This window comes from Bison bison, unplaced genomic scaffold (assembly GCF_000754665.1).
Source record: "Bison bison bison isolate TAMUID 2011002044 unplaced genomic scaffold, Bison_UMD1.0 scf7180017864171, whole genome shotgun sequence".
Lineage (NCBI taxonomy): Eukaryota > Metazoa > Chordata > Mammalia > Artiodactyla > Bovidae > Bison > Bison bison.
Window position 1 is genome coordinate 4,271,906 of NW_011494743.1, and position 16,919 is coordinate 4,288,824.

Consider the following 16,919-nt stretch of genomic DNA (forward strand, 5'->3'; position numbering starts at 1 on the left):
CCCACTGACATGGTTATATTGGTAAAGAAATTTTGTTAGTTATGTTGATAGCTGGTACCAATCTCAGAATGTCTTTGACTTCATCCAAGTCTATCCTACTCCTCCAACTTCCCTCCTCCCAACCCCAACACCCCAGCAGTCCCAGCTCCAGGACTGCTAGAAGATTCCCCACTTGTTCTTTCTCACTTCTCATAATAGAGAAGACTGGTTTGTCCTAATGGTTTTTCCCATACAGTTGCCATACCCTGATGCTGGGACCTCACATTCTGGGTTCTCTTTGCAGTGATTATCCATTTCCTGTGAAAGCACTCTACGGACTAGAAGACTACGATAGTTGTGATGGGATTGTCATCAACCTCCTGCCACTGTTGTTCTCTCAGGACTTTGTGAAAGATGGGAGTACACGGACTTCGCAGGAATCAGACCAAAAGTCAGTATACTTTTTCTTCTCTAAAACCGCTGTTGGTATGTTGAATCTTCACAAAGAATGACACAGTTCTTGTTCACAAGGAATGCTACAGTTCTTGTAATCTGTTGGCAACTTGATTGAAAAGCATTTCTCCCAAGACAGGTGGTATTTGGATGCATTACCAAGAATGGATCAGACTCCTTGTTTTCTCCCAGATCCTGGGATTGGGATTTGCAATGGCTCATGACAGCTAACAGATACTTTGTGAGGCTGCTTTTGTTTCTGTTTCTTTTCCCCACCTGGGAATGTGTTTGTGTACCTATGCCAGTCATGTGCCTTCCTTCTGTGTTACCCGTACTTTATCTTAATGCGTGGATATTTCACACTTACCTGTGTCTTCTTCCCATTCAGTTCATTATTTATTTGCTGAGCATCCACTATGTTCTTTGTCATGTTTTTAAAAGTAGACATTTATTTTGGGCAAAACTTGTTAATTACAAGATCGGGGTCTCTATAAACATGGACTAATATGTCTATAAACTGTGACCTAGAAATGGATTTTCCTTCCCAGATTGGTTTCTCCATTATGCCTGGCTCCCTATTTCCGGTTACTGAGACTTTGTGTGGACAGACAACATAATGGAAACTTGGAGGAGATTGATGGTTTATTAGGTATAGAATGAAGTTATCACGTTCTTTCTTCTTTGTAACCTTTTTTTGGTAAACTTAGGGAAGTGGTACATTGGTACTTGTGGGGGGACGGGAGGGGATTTTCTAACTTTACAGAGACTTTTAAGTTACATTTGTTGATGCTGCATGGTATGAGGGTATTTTTGAGACTAACTGAAACTTGACCTTAAAATATCCATTAAAGGGGGAAATAAGTAGAAGGAGACCTAGCTCTGGGGGCAGCATCCAGGTTCTGTTGACTTCAACTAAAAGAGATTAGAAATGTTTGTTCTTCTCTTTCAGATTGTCCTATATTCCTCACTGACCTGGAGCCTGGAGAGAGGCTCCAGTCCATGTCTGTTAAAGAACGTTCGTTCCTGTGTTCACTCATATTTCTTACTCTCAACTGGTTCCGAGAGGTGAGCAGAGTTATTGGGATGTTTCACCTACTGTCTGTAATGTCTCTAGAAAGGAAACTATTTTCTTGGTTCCCATGAGACTCCTTAAAAATTGTCCACCAACCTCTAACCCCTGTGTGTCTCTCTGGCGATTGTGTCCCACCCTTCCCTAGTTACATGCACCTCTTGATGTAGCCAAATCAAAATGCTTAGAATTCACTTAATGTTGCCCATGCTTTACTGCTTCTAAGCCTTTTCACACTATTCTGCTTCCTGCATGGTATAACTTCACCTTCTCCACTGTGAAAATACTGTTCCTCCTTACAGGTATGCGCTTAATATTTCGATTTAGTGAGATCAAATGAAGATAGTTTTCACCATCTTTTAGAATATATTTGTACTTAATGAAATGCACAATAATAATGAAATACTTTGAAAATGACAGTAACATCTTATATCTATATCACATTTCCTTTCTCATGCATATTGTTTCTAAGAATATTTATTCACTTTAATGATCTCTTCTTATCCCGACAACTGTATTATAGTACAGGCAGGGTAGGTATTACTATCCTTGCTTTATTCATATGAAATTGCAGTTACAGAGAGTTCAAAGTCATTAAAATTTATCAAACACATGTGCCAAATGCTGGGCTAGTTTCTTTATTCACACTTAATCCACACAACTGCATTCCCATTTTATAGTTAAAGAGATAGAAGCACAGAAAGGTTCAAGACTTGGCCAAGGTCACACAACTGGTAAGTAGCAGACCTTGGACTTGTTTCACCAAAGGTTGTACTCTCTAGCTGCAGAGAGTTACTTCTGTTAGGTTAAGTAACAGGTTCTGCCTTGTTACTTAACTAGGAATAAGTAGAACTGGTATTAAAAGTTAGGTCCTCCTGTATTGGCCCAGGGTGTTTTTTCTCTGCAGCACCTTGCTGAGAAGACTTTGATATTGCTCACTCGGCTCACGGATCCTTTCACTGAATGGCTCTTTTAGCCTTTGCTGAATAATGCAAATGAGGTTAAAATCTGAACAGTTCACAGATATGATTTGTACTTCTACAGGTTGTAAATGCTTTCTGTCGGCAAAAGTTGCCCGAGATGAAGGGGAAGGTGCTCACCCGATTAAAGCACATTGTAGAACTGCAGCAACTCCTGGAAAAGCACTTGGCAGGTGAGGGAAGGGTCCCGGCTGGGAACCCTGCTGGGCAATAGTGAGGAGATAAGAGGACAGCCTTTAAGCCAGACTCGATGATAGCTGCCCCTAATTCATGTGGGACTAGAAAATGTTTGCTCAACAGAAATTTTTAAAAATGAATACAGCCATTTTCCTCCCATTGTTTTCTCCAGGAGACCTTGGTGTTTGAGAAAAGACAAGATATAAAACATTGGTTGGGCTTTTGTAAATTACTTTGGTTCTTCAGATGTCAAACTTCCAGTGCCCTTTACCTTCCTGAACATCATCATGAGTACAGCTGAGAGGCCTCTTGATACCCTCTGACCATTAAGAAAACTTGTTTTACAATTCTAGCTTGATTTTCTGGGGAAAACAGAGCCTCCCTCAGGCTCTCATCTAAATAATTGTGTGTAAAACAACTATGTGACCAAATATTGCTACTATCTTTAGATTTTAAATGTAAGTTTATTTTTAGTTCTTAGCTGTTTGGGTACTTTATATCTTTATTTAGAATGATTTTATGTTGACCATAATCAATTAATGCAGTATTTCTATAAGTTATCTTTGGCCATTTTACTGTGCCAAAATGGTTAGTGTCACATGACCTGCAAGCATCTGATAGGTAGTCAGCCATGCTTGGTAGTTCTGGAAGCTAGATTTTAGCTACTTGGGTGATGATCATTCAAGTTTAACAGTGGTATATGGTTGGTATACATTGAGCTTCCTGCTCTCTGTTTCAGTCACCCCAGACTATGTTCCTCCCCTTGCAAACTTTGACTTGGAAACTCTAGAAGAAACACCTCATACCAGTACTGCTGTTTCAGCAAAAATCAGAATGAAAGGAAAGACAGGTATTTTCTTTTCCTCTTATTCCGTGTCCTCCTATGTGTTGTGTTGAATTGACTTAGAGGTTATGTGTGTCAAGGCATCAGTAATGGGAGAGGTTATATAACTGAACCCGTTCTTTAGCATGGTTATCAATGAACCGTAACTTAGGGTTATAAAATTAACTTCTTCATCTCTAGGTAGTCTTTAGCAGGTTGTTTCTTGAAGGCAGTGATATTTCGCAAACAAGATTACTGATTATTTCAGTTACTTTTCTCCTCTTGAAACATAAGGAGGAAAGAAACGAAAAGCAGATGGCGGCAAAACATCCTCCCCTGATGTGCTTTCAAAGGACGATAATTCAGAATGTGACCCTACACTAGCTGAGAGGAGCCAACAGGAAAAGGTATTGGAATGATGAATCTCCATGAAGATGTGTAACAACCCAGTGAAATTAGCAAGGGCTAGCATTATCCTATGCATTTCACAGAGAGAAAAGTTATGGAAAGGAGAGGTGAACAAACTCTGATAGGCCTTGGAGTGACCCTGTCAGTAGCAGAGGTTGGGTGAGACTCGAAATATTTATCACTACCACACACTGGTTCTTCTCATTATTTTCTTGATCATATTACTCCCTTTTTTGCACCCCAGGAGTACTTTGAATTATCTTGTAGCAATTATCAAATTCTGTCTTTGGATGTATTCTAAGTATACTTCTTTTAGCTTTTTTTCCTCATCTGATCCCAGATTATTCCCTTCTCAGTGAATTGAGATAACACAAAATGCTTAGCATAGTTTCTTAATACAGATACTTAACAATTTCCTATAATAGTACCACTCACAGAGTTGGTTTGTGAAATTGCTTAAACCACATGGATCCCAGTTATTTCTGTTCTTTAGCTATTGTTTGTGAGTATTTGTTATGTATAACTCCTCTAATCTTCCCAAAATCAAGTTTAGTATTGATACCTATATATAATAGATGAGAAAACTTAAGACCCAGAGAGAGTAGGTGACTTGTTCAAAGTTATACAGTTAATAAGTGCTTGAGCAAGGGTTTGAAGCCAGATTTTTTGGTCCATAAGCTCACAGTTTTCTGGTCCACACCATAGTGCCTTGATTTGCCTAGTAGTTCATCCCTAAGTGGAAACCAATCAAGAGTCTCAGTGTGCAACCTATATCCCAGTGTTACATTGGGTACTCTGTCTCAGGAATATTTTGAGACCTTGGAAAAAGAAAGTTGATAAAAGAATGTAATGAAGTGTAACTTTTTGTATAAAGTAAATGCTTAACTGCACTTTGAAACCTTCATTTAAAATTAGATTAATAAAGAAACCTTGTTCTGTTGGTTACTCTTACTTCTTAGGAATTCAGAGGGAAAGAAGAAAAGACATCAGTGTCATTACAGAATTACCACGCTTTTTTCCGAGAAATGGACATTGAGGTCTTCTCTATTCTGCGTTGTGGGCTTGTGACCAAGTTCATCTTAGATACTGAAATGCACACCGAAGTAAGTGACAGAACTGAGATCCCAGAACTTAGTCTCTTTTTAGGAAGTTCCGCAGCTCTCTTCCTTTTTCACAAAAAACACCATGACACTGGGAGAAGTAGGACTCTGGCTTCCAAAGCCTTTATATGTGAAAAAGTAGATAAATAATTATCCTCATCATCTTGATGTTTATAAATCTAAGTTTTGGTTGTTTTTTTTTCTTAATAGTACATTAGACATTACAGAAGATCATGCTAATGGTGTGATCCTTACTTTAGGTTGCTAATAACCAGCTGTTTGGATTACTTTATAAAGCAGCACTATTTTGGTTTATAGTTACTCAGTGTTCTTTTCACTTTTTCATGATATTTGTTCAGTGTCCATGATATACTTGTTGAGTCAGTTTTTTGCCACTCACCTAGACATTGGCAATTCAGTAGTACATCCAACATGATGCTCGCCTTCAAATAGCTCATAATCTAATAAAGGAAGTAGACAACCAGTAGTACATGCTATGTGGATGATCTGAACCAAGTACCAGTGAAACTCTGAGGAAAGAATGGTATTTATAATGAACTTGAAAGTGGAGGACATTTACACAGAGAAGGTACTTTCTGATACAGGATTTCACCAGAAGGTAGAGGTTTTCCAGGTTAAAAAAATTAAAAAAAACAATGGTGTGGATTTTTGCCATAGATTTTTACAATGTGTATTTTTATAAGAATGTTTTGTTTTTTCAGTATTTCTATATCAGCCTGTACTTGGAGATTCTCCATAAATGTACGGTTAAGTGAAAAATTTGAAGTGAGACTGCATTGGATCCATTCTATTTCTGGTAGTGCAACGCACTTATAACGATTCTGCCAGTCTTATCTTAATAGTAGTGAAACGTTTCAGGGAGAGAAAATGCGAAAGAATTATTTAATGAATAGAGAAAAGCAAAAATTTCTTGAATTAGTCTTTTTTTTTTTTTTTTTTAATCCCAAGGTATTTAGGAAAGGCATCACTGGTCCATAGCTGGAAGGATATACAAGAGGCATTTATTTCTAGAGAAAAAGTGTGTCTTCTAAAACTATACTGCCTCATTACTATTTAATAATTTTAAATTTTGTTTTACTTAGGAAATGCATGACTTTGATTTGTTGACAGAGCACAACAGTCATTTATGTGAGGTGGGGGAAATTTCCCCCTTTCTTTTGGTAATGATCATATTCTTTACACATTGTAGACAGTAAAAACATGGACTGTATCCCCAAAAGATGGCTAGAGCATGTTGGGAATTATTCTTTCCTTCTTCCTTATAACAGGCTGCAGAAGTTGTGCAACTTCAGCCCCCTGAACTGCTTTTCTTGCTGGAAGATCTCACCCAGAAGCTGGACAACATGCTAACACCTGTGGCCAGGAGAGTCCCCTTCCTCAAGGTTAATACAGACAGGAGCACAGGGCCTGTCCTGTGGATTTGGAAACAAAGAGGTCTTAGTAGTGAATAAGTTGTCAGTTTCTCTGATAGTTTTTGGGTAGCGTGGTGGTAGGCCTGTTGCCAGCCCACAGTCACCTTGCTTTAGAAAGGAACTCTAAAACCGAGAAAACAAAAAGCCACCCAAAACAGAAGATGTATTTTCAAATGCCCTGAGAATTCCTGAATCCTGTTCTTTGCTTGGGTTTTGGTTTTAATACCCTCCCAAACAGCCTTTGTCCAAGGCTCAGCATGGTAGTTGGCTGTCTAGAACAGTCCACAAGCTCAAGTGTGTATCTAATGGACAATGCATGTAGCATCTGGGGAAGCAAATAGATGATAGGAACAGCAAAATGAGAGAGTTTTAGGTGTGAATGTTTAATATATCCAGTTACTTGATTCTTCTTGAATTTAATATTTGGTCTACATTCTTATTAGACTAAATGATTTCTATTTTTGTGTGAGCTTTATCTCATTACTAATTTGGGGTTTGTACTTCTCAAACACTGTGCTGTGCTTAATTGCTCAATTGTGTCTGACTTTGAGACCTTATGGCCTGTAGCCTGCCAGGCTCCTCTGTCCATGGGGATTCTTCAGGCAAGAATACTAGAGTGGGTTGCCATGCCCTCCTCCAGGGGATCCTGTCTCAAACACTGTGTACTCTATAAAAGCCAATCTCTTGGTTATTTGAAGATTGAGTTGAGTTTCCTCTGTCAAAATATATCCCTAGTTTCTTCTTTTCGCTCTACCTGCTGATACAAGGTTTGATTAAACCCCATAACAGACTCTTAGTTTCAAAGAAGTTATCCAACAGTTTCTTTCCTAGTAACTCTGAATTTATTATAGAGCAAAGGAAACCGGAATATTGGATTCTCACATCTCCACCAGAGATCTGCCTCAGAAATCGCGTTTAGGGTTGTTCAACTGCTGAACCCCATGTGTAACCATCTGGAGAACATTCACAACTATTTTCAGGTCAGAAGCCTATCTTATCATTATAGAGATTTAGAAATTGCTAAATGAACAAGAGATTTCATTTTTGGCTGAAAAATCTTGAAGGAAAATGATGGCAATTGCTAAAGCAACAGTCTTAAAAGCACCTTTCCCTTGTAGTGCTTAACTGCTGAGAATCATGGTGTAGTTGATGGACCTGGAATTAAAGGTCAAGAGTACCACACAATGTCTTCCTGCTATCTGAGGCTACTGCAGATTTTTCATGGGCTTTTTGCTTGGTGAGTATGTGGCAAGTACAGTAGGTAGAGATAATCAAGAATGTCCTTGCTTCTACCTGACAGTCACCAAGGCACTGAGGTGTAGAAAAGAAGAAAAGGACTCCAAAAGGTTATGTCAATATGACACTTACTTTTTCTGAAGTGTTTTTGTCTCTGCATCATTTAATTTGGTTTGGCACACTTTATCTGTTACTAACTCATTTGAAAATCAGATGACTTGCTCTTTTCTAACCTGTAACAAATCTAGCCATCTGATTCTTGGCTAGTTCGCTGTGGCACCCTTTCCCTAATAGCCCAGGGTGAGTGCTGTAAGAAGTTGTTACTCATCAAGTTGTAGATAAATTCCAGATTGTGTGGTAAAGAGCTGCAGGCAATGTAAGCCAGGGTGTCTAGGGATGCCTTCATGAAATTGTGGGACTTGATGGGGCCCTTGGAGGGTAGATGGCTTTGGGGAGTAAAGGAAGAAACTGTAAGGCACGGCATGGACAAGAGTAGAAATGAGGGAGGTGTGTCCCTTACATGCTTCTGTTCCTCAGGGCTGGGTCTTGGCCTCTCTGTTCTCATACAGGTTTCCTGGGCAGTCTCAACCAAGGTTAAATTTGGGCTAAAATTTAACTTCTGAGCTACAGGCATTTAACTCCCACCTGCCTACTCAGCTCCTCCTTATACCGGTGTCACTGACAGCTCAGATTCATCACATGCAAAGCGTGTTTCATCCTCCCCACCACTCCTTCAGCTTTCCCTGGCGAGACAGATGGCACCACCAGTTGCCTGAGCTAGAAGCTAGGAGTTTTTCTTTGTCCCTTTCCTTCTCTCTACCCTTTCTCTGTTCCGCATCTGATCACAAAATCCTATTGAGTTTATCTTCTAGATTACATCTAAATGGCTACCTGTCCTCTCTTTCTCCACTGCTTCCAGACTCCTGTTATCTCTCACCAGACCTAGAACAGCTTTACAGTTAGTCTCTCTCTGCCTCCACTTTTCCTCTTTTGGTCCCTCCTTCATACAGCAATTAAAGTGATCTTCCCAACAGAAATCTGATCATATCTTATCCCACCTTTGTTCTGATTGCCGTTATATTTCTCTTGAATTCAATCTCTTCTACTTAGCTTCTAAGGACTTATTATCTGACTCCTGCTGTTCTTCTCACTGTGGTGCACTCTGCCCTCCAGTTATACTGAAATAATTTCAGCACCCTATATAGCATTTACCTAGAAGGCTGCACATACTCATCCTTCTGCCAGGATCTTCACCTTCCTTGACCCCCCGTCTCTTTTAACTCATCCTTGAGATCTGGATTTAAACTTCAGTTCCTCAGGACCATCTTCCCTGACCCCTAGACTGGGTAAATCTTTCTGCCTCTCTTATCCCCACTTCTTTTCTAATACTCTTAGGATAAAACTTCTCACATTTTATTATAATTATTTGTTCATCTGTCTTCCCTGCTGGACTGTGAGCTCTATGAAGGCCTAGACTAGCCATTATCATATTCTCAGTACTTAAAAACAGTGCCAGACAAAGGATTTGAACAGATGCTTAATCAAGGAGATATGTGAGCGGCAAGTAAACATATGCAAAGATGTGCAGCAGTGTTAGTTATTAAGAAAATACAAATTAAAATTACAGCACGGATGCAGTAAAAAGACTTATCTTGCCAAGTGCTGGTGAGGATATAGAGTAATTGGAGCTCTCACATGCTGCTGTTGTGACTGTAAAATGGTATACTCGCTTTTGAAAACCGTTTGGCAGTTCATCAGAAAGTTAGATATATACCCACCATACCACCCAACCATTTTACTGCTAGTAAAAGTAGTAATTTATCCAAGAGAAATGAAAGCATATGTCTGCACAGAGTTTTCTATATGAATATTTATTGGAGCTTCATTTGTAATATCCTCAAATTGGAAACAATTAAAATGTCATAAAATGGTGAATGGATAACAAATTGTAGTGTCTCTATGTGGTAGAATACTAAATGCAACAACATGGATGAAAAAAGAATTATACTGAATAAAAACCAAGACTGTAAGAGTGTGTAGTACTTGATTCTAGTTATATTAAGTTTTAGAAAAAGTGTATAATCTTGTAGTGACAGAAAACTGTTCAGTGGTTGCCTCTCATTGGGTGGGAGGATGGAAGGAGGGCTGGATTACAAAAGAATACGAGGAAACTGTTAGGAATAGATATGTTTATTATTTTCATTGGGGTGATGGTTTCTTGGATTTGTGTATAAGTCACGAATCAAATTCACCATTTTAAATGCATTCAGTTTAGTGTATGTCCATTACACTTTAAAAAAGCTATTCAGGAAAAAAAAAATACAACATTATAGGCCCTCAGAATTAATTTGTGGAAGGGAAGAGAGGCTACCACTGGTGATGTGGAAATGTTTCTAGAGGAGTGAAAGTTCTAGGGGGTCAGGTTGTGCTGGGCCTTGAAGGTCAGGCAAAAGAAGGGTCATGCTGGCCTAAATGGATTGGAAAGGCAGCCAAAGAGACCAATGAAAAGATGTTGGCGTGATCCATGCATGGGATGATGATAAGGGCCTGGCCTAGAGTGATGGTCTTGGCTTGGAAAGGAAGAGATAGTAGGAAAGACAATCAGAAGACAGAACTGTCAAGATTTGACTTAATCTGGTATGGATTAGACACTGATTTAAGCAGTTTCACAAAATTATTCCTATTTTTTTGTTGTTGTTGTTTGTTTTGAGAAGATTGACAGTTATCTCTAAAATGTATACAATAAAGGAGAGTTTTTTTTTCCCTTGGAAATAAACCTAGGAGGAGGACTGTTATAGATCCTTAAGAAAAGACTGTTTAGGGTACCCTTCAGCTTCTAGTCTGGTATTCAGAGCTGTGACTAGATTTAGCGCTTGAGTACCTTCAGTACTTGAGTTCTTGTTCTTCTGTTGATTTATTGATGGTACAGAATAGTGGCCAGGATCCTTAAATGCTGTCCACATAATCTTCCTGAAACTGAGCTCAGCTACCTTTCCTTGACTTGCCTTTAGGAGTGGATTCTGTCAACTTCAAAATAATAATTTACTATACTCAGCCCTTGGGATCCTTACTAGCCGACTGAAGCCAGGAGAGCGTGACCAATCCGTGGAGGAGCTGCTCAGGTGGGTTGGACCGCATGTCCCTGAGAGTTATCTAAAGAAATTCCTAGGAATAAAACAGGCAAGATTTCTTGGAGATAACTTGGTGTTTTCAGTGCCTTTTCCTCATTTATGTGAGCTTTCTTATCTGTGTATTCAGATATATCCTGAAACTTTAGAAACTGTTGAATAAATCAAACTAAATCCTCATGTATCCTTCATCCTGTAAAGTTTGTATTTTCAGGTAACAATGATGAAAGTGCCAGCCAGCTGTAGTCAACTCTTGATTATCTAGGTACCTACTCTGTCTCCTAATTGGGTTGGATAATTAGGTAGCAGTCAGTTATCACTTCCCTCATCTTGAAAAAGGAGAAGGCAGTGGCACCCCACTACAGTACTCTTGCCTGGAAAATCCCATGGATGGAGAAGTCTGGTGGGCTGTAGTCCATGGGGTCGCTAAGAGTCGGACACGACTGAGCGACTTCACATTCACTTTTTCACTTTCATGCATTGGAGAAGGAAATGGCAACCCACTCCAGTGTTCTTGCCTGGAGAATCCCAGGGATGGGGGAGCCTGGTGGGCTGCTGTCTATGGGGTCGCACAGAATCGGACATGACTGAAGTGACTTAGCAGCAGCAGCAGCATCTTGAAAGAAGAGGAGCATAGACTGAGAGCACAGGAGATGACAAAGAGCTCTAAGGAGCATGGCTTCAGCCTCTGCCCCAGCTTCACCCAGAGCAGTTTGGTCTTTCCCCTACCTCCCCTGAGAGCCTAGGCCATCACTGAGTCCGCAGTCTGCCTTTAGCACCTCATTTTATTTTCGATACAGTTCTTTTAAATTTGTTTGACTTACTTTCCACCAATCAGTAGTTGACTCTGGTTTTATTTTAACTATGATTTTAGATTAATTGTGTTTCTTCATCTGCTATTACTTCAGAACACGAAAAGCTAACTACATATGATACATTTATCAAGTTCTGCTTTATCGTTTCCTTTTACCTTGTCCCTTGTCCTTGCACCTTCCTTTTACCTTAACCCATAATTTAAACATTATACTCAGTGTGTTGCCTCTTGCCTTAAAGAGTAAATAATTTACCCGAGGTTGCACATATCAGCATGGCCTAGGCTAGCACTTGGTTATCTTGGCATACATGACTCTCTTCAATGCCAGCATCCCATACACTGGGTCAGGCCTCTACACCCTGGCTTTCTCCATACAAAGTTACATTTCTCCATAAGATCTTGAAAGAAGGTTCTACTAAAGCACCTGCAAATGAGGAGGATTCTGCTTAGACAATCAGGCATTTCAGTGGACTTCTATAACTCATGGATTTAGACACATCTGTAATACTTGTGATGGTGGGTTTTTTTGTTTTTTTTTTTTGTCTCTTTACAGGCAGAGCTTCCATTACTTGCAGAATTTCCATGCCAGCATTCCCAGTTTCCAGTGTGCTGTTTATCTCCTTAGACTTTTGATGGTCATTTTGGAGAAATCTACAGCTCCTGCTGAGAACAAAAGACAAATTGGTGATGGATCCTCTTTTTTTCCTTCATGAATAGACTAGTAAACTTGGGGCTTCCTGGAACTTTGTAAATTTTACAAGCAAATCTCTCCATCACTGTGGATATGCTCTCTTTCTATACCAAGAAGGACATAGTCCCAGTAGGAGCTATGTCTGAGCTCTGCTGACATGGCTTAAACTGAGTGTGGTTAGTTTACTTGGCTGGATTTGCTGTTTAACTTTTGTTTATTCATATCCTTCCCTTTTTTTTTTTGTTGTTATTAAGTATCTGAGACATTTGACAGAAAAACATAAGCCATTAAGTTAATAAAATGGGACAGAAAGGAGAAATCAGGATTAAGTGTAAAGAAAAGTCTGGTCCCATCCCTGATCTTTTTCTTTAACTATCTTTTGACATCGCTCTTAGAATGCATCTCACTGATAAATCTTAATTGGCAGCACACACAGAAAGCAAGAAAAAATGCAAAACCTTTATTCCTGTTCCTTAAAGGGGGAGGGTTTTACATGAACCTTGGAGGCCCATACTGTTTATTGTTTACTGGCCTGCCAAGGAGTACCTGAGATGACTTCCCACTGCCCAGCAGCACTCCTTACTCTGTGTGTCTGTATGGTTCATGTTTGTGTCAAGACAGGATAAAAGGGTGGGGCATGTTAGGTCTTAGAGAAATGGGTTTATTTCTGGTAGAAGGACTAATAGAGCAGGAACTCATGAAAGCTTCCCCCCTGCCCCCAAAATTGTCTGTTAGTATAGGAACTTCATAGTAAATATAAAAGAATAACGTTTTTGATCAATTATCATCCCCCAAAGACTGCAAAACAAGAATTAAGTTCATTTTCCGTGAATCAAATTTGTGTTGTTTCACCAACAGCTTCCCTGGCCAAACAGTTCCTCTGTCGAGTGTGGCCTAGTGGAGAGAAAGAGAGGAGCAGCATTCCTAATGACCAGCTCCAGGCTTTGCTTGGGTAAGAGGCTCAGCTTCTGTCCACAAGCCAAATAGCCTTCCATTTGCCCCTGTTTGGATCCCTTGTTTGGTAAAAAACTGAGAAATTTATCTTGGTTGATGATAATTTGGAAGCAGTGAAATAGGTGTGAAATTAATGTAATTTAGAATATGTGGATTTTCAGATCCTCTAGTTCTGTTTTATGCTGTCAATTCTTTAGTAAATCAAATCATAGAGGAAGTGGAGGAGTCTGCTGTTGTATCCTGCCTTGTTAACCCATGAGTCAGATATTTATTATTGCCTACCATATCTAAGACACAGCCATCACTTCATGGTGTCTAACTGTATTTCTAATGGAGACATCATTTCCTTTACTCCTGAAAAGTAATTGGAATCTTTATGTTATTAAAAATAAATGTTGGGAATTCCTTGGTGAGCCACTGGTTAGTGCTCAGCACTTTCACTTCTGTGGCCCTGGGTTCAGTTCCTGGCCGGGGAACTGAGATTCTGCAAGTCGTGTGGCGTAGCAAAAAATAGATTAATAAAATAATTGCTAATAGTTGGTTTAAAGCTTAGTACCTGGATATGTCTCAAGAAAGAAATCTTGATTTAGAAATTCTGTAATGTGTGTTCATACTCCTGTGGCTATCAATACAGCATCTACCTGGAGCACACAGACAGTGTACTGAAGGCCATAGAGGAGATTGCTGGTGTTGGTGTCCCAGAGCTGATCAACTCTCCAAAAGAAGCCTCTTCTTCCACATTCCCTACACTGACCTGGTAAGGCAGCACTCTCCTCTAGTCCTTTCCGTAAGTTAGAATCATACTAATGTATGTAGGTTCCAAATAACTACCTTACTCTTTATCTAGTTCTGATACAGAAGGTATGTGCAGTCATTTGTTCAACACATAGAATGTCTGCTGTGAATTCCCTTCAAGCTTCAAGCAGTCCTCACCCCGCCCATATGAAAGGATATTATTGAGGAATGACTTTTCAGTAGTTACAGTTTTTAGAGACATTGGATATTTAATCACCAAACTTTTTTCAGTGCTTTCACCCTTTATATGTGAAATTATTTTTCCAATATTTTAACCACCTTTAGAAGGATACAGTGGTTATTGTGTCTAACCATATATGTGTCACTTAATGGGTTTTGTGTCTCATAGTATCAGTGGTTATCTGATATTCATATGGTCTTTATAGTTTATAATGCACTCTTATATTCCTTATTTCATTTGATCCTTTAGATGAATCTGTGAGATAGATATCATTTCCCCTGTTTTACTGATGAGGAAAATGAGCTTTAGAGAGGAAGCTTGCTTGGAACTAGAAACTTAAAGTTGAATCTTCTGACCACTACTTTCCTGCTCTTTCTCTGCCACCACACTCTCCCTTCATGAAATTAATCCCATGGTTTCACAGGCCGTCTTCTTGGCTCATTTCTAAATCCTTCCTGCTCTCACATCCTCCTAGAGTAGACCCTAGTGAAAGCATGTTTCCAGAGGTGGGGAGGGAAATCACTTTGGGTTCCCTGGTTTCATCCCAGGACTTTCTTTGTGATGAATGCATCATTGTGTGAGTGTCATACTTTTCTCTTGTAGGACCACGTTCGTCATTTTCTTCCGAGTAATGATGGCTGAACTAGAGAAGACAGTGAAAGGTCTTCAGGCTGGAACAGCAGCAGATTCACAGCAGGTGAGTCAAATTGTCCCACCTCAGGAAGCAGACTCTGGATTATTCGGAAGATTCTGGTTGTTCTCCTTGGGTCTAGAATTTTCTCCTAAGCTGTTTCCTTTAACTTACTGAGATCCAGAACTTTTTTCGAAGAGTTCTTGATGTCCTTTCTTCTAGTTGGAAGTGAGAATTAAGCTGTTTTCCCTGCTACTTCCTAAGGATAACCTTGGACTCCATAGACCTAGTCTGGAAAAAATATCTTTGGTTGCAGCCTCATGTACCCAGCTGCAACTTGTGAGCTGGCATAAGGTTAACAAGCCTGTTTCAGATGCTGTGGTCCTAGGCCTTGGCAACCTGCTAACCAGAGCAGAGCTAGCCTTCTAGGAGCAAGAGCTTGCTTAGGGAATCAGAGAAACTACAGGGATATGTTGCAGAAGCTTTTTCCTACTTGTAAGTTATTGAAGAGGAGTTGTCTTCTTAGAAAGTCTCAATAAGGTACCCTAGTGATACCATATATGCAGGCCTCCGAACCATCTACTGGGTTCACTGGTTGCCACATCTGTTTAGGAGGATACTTGGTTTAAAATCTCTGTAGAGCTCTGTAGTTCAAGAATCATATGTTAGTGGGAACATGGTAAAAGAAGTATTTGGCTGCAATTCAAAGATGGCTGTATATTTGGCTACCCCCAGATTCATGAAGAGAAGCTCCTCTACTGGAACATGGCTGTTCGAGACTTCAGTATCCTCATCAACCTGATAAAGGTGAGTATGGAGAGGCTCCCTGTTCCATCTCACTGGCTAACTGCAGAAACTGCCAAGGGGCCTGACTTCCAAAATGGACCCACTCAGCTCCTCCCCACCCTTTGTTGGGCACCTGTTTCCCCATCTTGTCCCTGTGCCCTGCCCATCCTGGATAACACCATCCCTGCTTCCTGTGCAGTGTCTTTCTCTTCTCTGCCTTCCTCCTTCCAGTCTGTGCCATACTGTTCACTATTTAATGACTCCTTCCACCCGTCATTCTCCCATACTCTCTCACCACACCATGAATCTGAGCACATTCCCCATGGTCTCCATCTTCCAACTTGAATGCCTTCTTTATCCCTCATGTACACTCTGCTCTCCTCCACTCCATGATTTTGCCCAGACTGTTCCCCAAGCTTAGAATGTTTTTCTTTCCTTTCTGCCTCTTTCTTCAGGCTTCCCATCAAGGTTTGGGATCTCTGCAATGCCATCTTAACATTCCCTGTTGGAATCAATTCCTTGTTCCTCTATGCTCCCCTCTTCTTTTCTTGAACTTCAGTTACAGTGATTACTTTATTCTTTGTGATTGATTTGTTGACATGTTGATGTGCCTCCTTCATTTTAGACGTCTGTACAACACTCAGAGCTGTGCTTTGCATGGTGGGGAAGAGGCTGGGGTGCTCAGAGGAGCAGATCTCAGCTCTGGTTTCTTGTCCTTCATCTTTCCAGGTGTTTGATAGTCGTCCTGTTCTGTTTGCGTGTTTGAAGGTGAGCAATAGACTGGGCCCTCTTTAGTGTTAATTCTTCCTTTGGATCAGCTGAGTGGAATTGCTTAATACCTTGCCCACAAGCCAGTCTCCAGAATCTCTGCTGATAGGTAGTCTATAAAAGACCATGGATATGTTTTCCTATATTAGTTGGATAACCAGAGAAACCAATTTTCCTATGAGTTTGAAAACTTAGTCTTAGAACTAGGATGATTGGCTTAAGGAGCAGTAGTCACTCCCTGCCATTCCTTCCCAGTCAACAGGAAGGAAGGAGGAGTGGGTGAGTCCTCTTTTTAAAGCCCGTGGGTGGCCTCATCGATGTGGGAGCTGGCCTTCTGGTATCCTCCAGGGGAATATCCTGGATTAGCCCTAGATTTGGTGATAAACACATTGGGTTAAGAGCTAAGGAAGGCAGTAGGGAGAATGCTTCTCCCCTTTCCCAGCAGTTCCTTCCAGGAGATGGTGCCCCATACTGTTGTCTCCTGGCTTCTCTCTTCCTCTTTTTTTTTTTTTT

General features: G+C 40.2%; 1 protein-coding gene across 3 annotated transcripts in view; it reads left to right on the plus strand.

Moving 5' to 3' along the window:
- Window positions 1–16,919, plus strand: part of FANCD2 (Fanconi anemia, complementation group D2) — a 51,831-nt gene that overhangs the window by 27,172 nt on the left and 7,740 nt on the right. For 2 of the 3 annotated variants that reach the window (XM_010842105.1, XM_010842106.1), the window contains exons 23-39: window positions 284–430; window positions 981–1,081; window positions 1,382–1,497; window positions 2,546–2,654; window positions 3,398–3,508; window positions 3,776–3,888; window positions 4,849–4,992; window positions 6,279–6,392; window positions 7,274–7,402; window positions 7,541–7,659; window positions 10,670–10,780; window positions 12,154–12,284; window positions 13,150–13,243; window positions 13,880–14,002; window positions 14,825–14,918; window positions 15,588–15,659; window positions 16,368–16,406. In XM_010842105.1, coding sequence (XP_010840407.1) covers window positions 284–430; window positions 981–1,081; window positions 1,382–1,497; window positions 2,546–2,654; window positions 3,398–3,508; window positions 3,776–3,888; window positions 4,849–4,992; window positions 6,279–6,392; window positions 7,274–7,402; window positions 7,541–7,659; window positions 10,670–10,780; window positions 12,154–12,284; window positions 13,150–13,243; window positions 13,880–14,002; window positions 14,825–14,918; window positions 15,588–15,659; window positions 16,368–16,406 — 1,867 coding nt within the window. The remainder of the gene's footprint in view (window positions 1–283; window positions 431–980; window positions 1,082–1,381; window positions 1,498–2,545; window positions 2,655–3,397; window positions 3,509–3,775; window positions 3,889–4,848; window positions 4,993–6,278; window positions 6,393–7,273; window positions 7,403–7,540; window positions 7,660–10,669; window positions 10,781–12,153; window positions 12,285–13,149; window positions 13,244–13,879; window positions 14,003–14,824; window positions 14,919–15,587; window positions 15,660–16,367; window positions 16,407–16,919) is intronic. The other variant, XM_010842107.1, reaches the window with a different exon arrangement.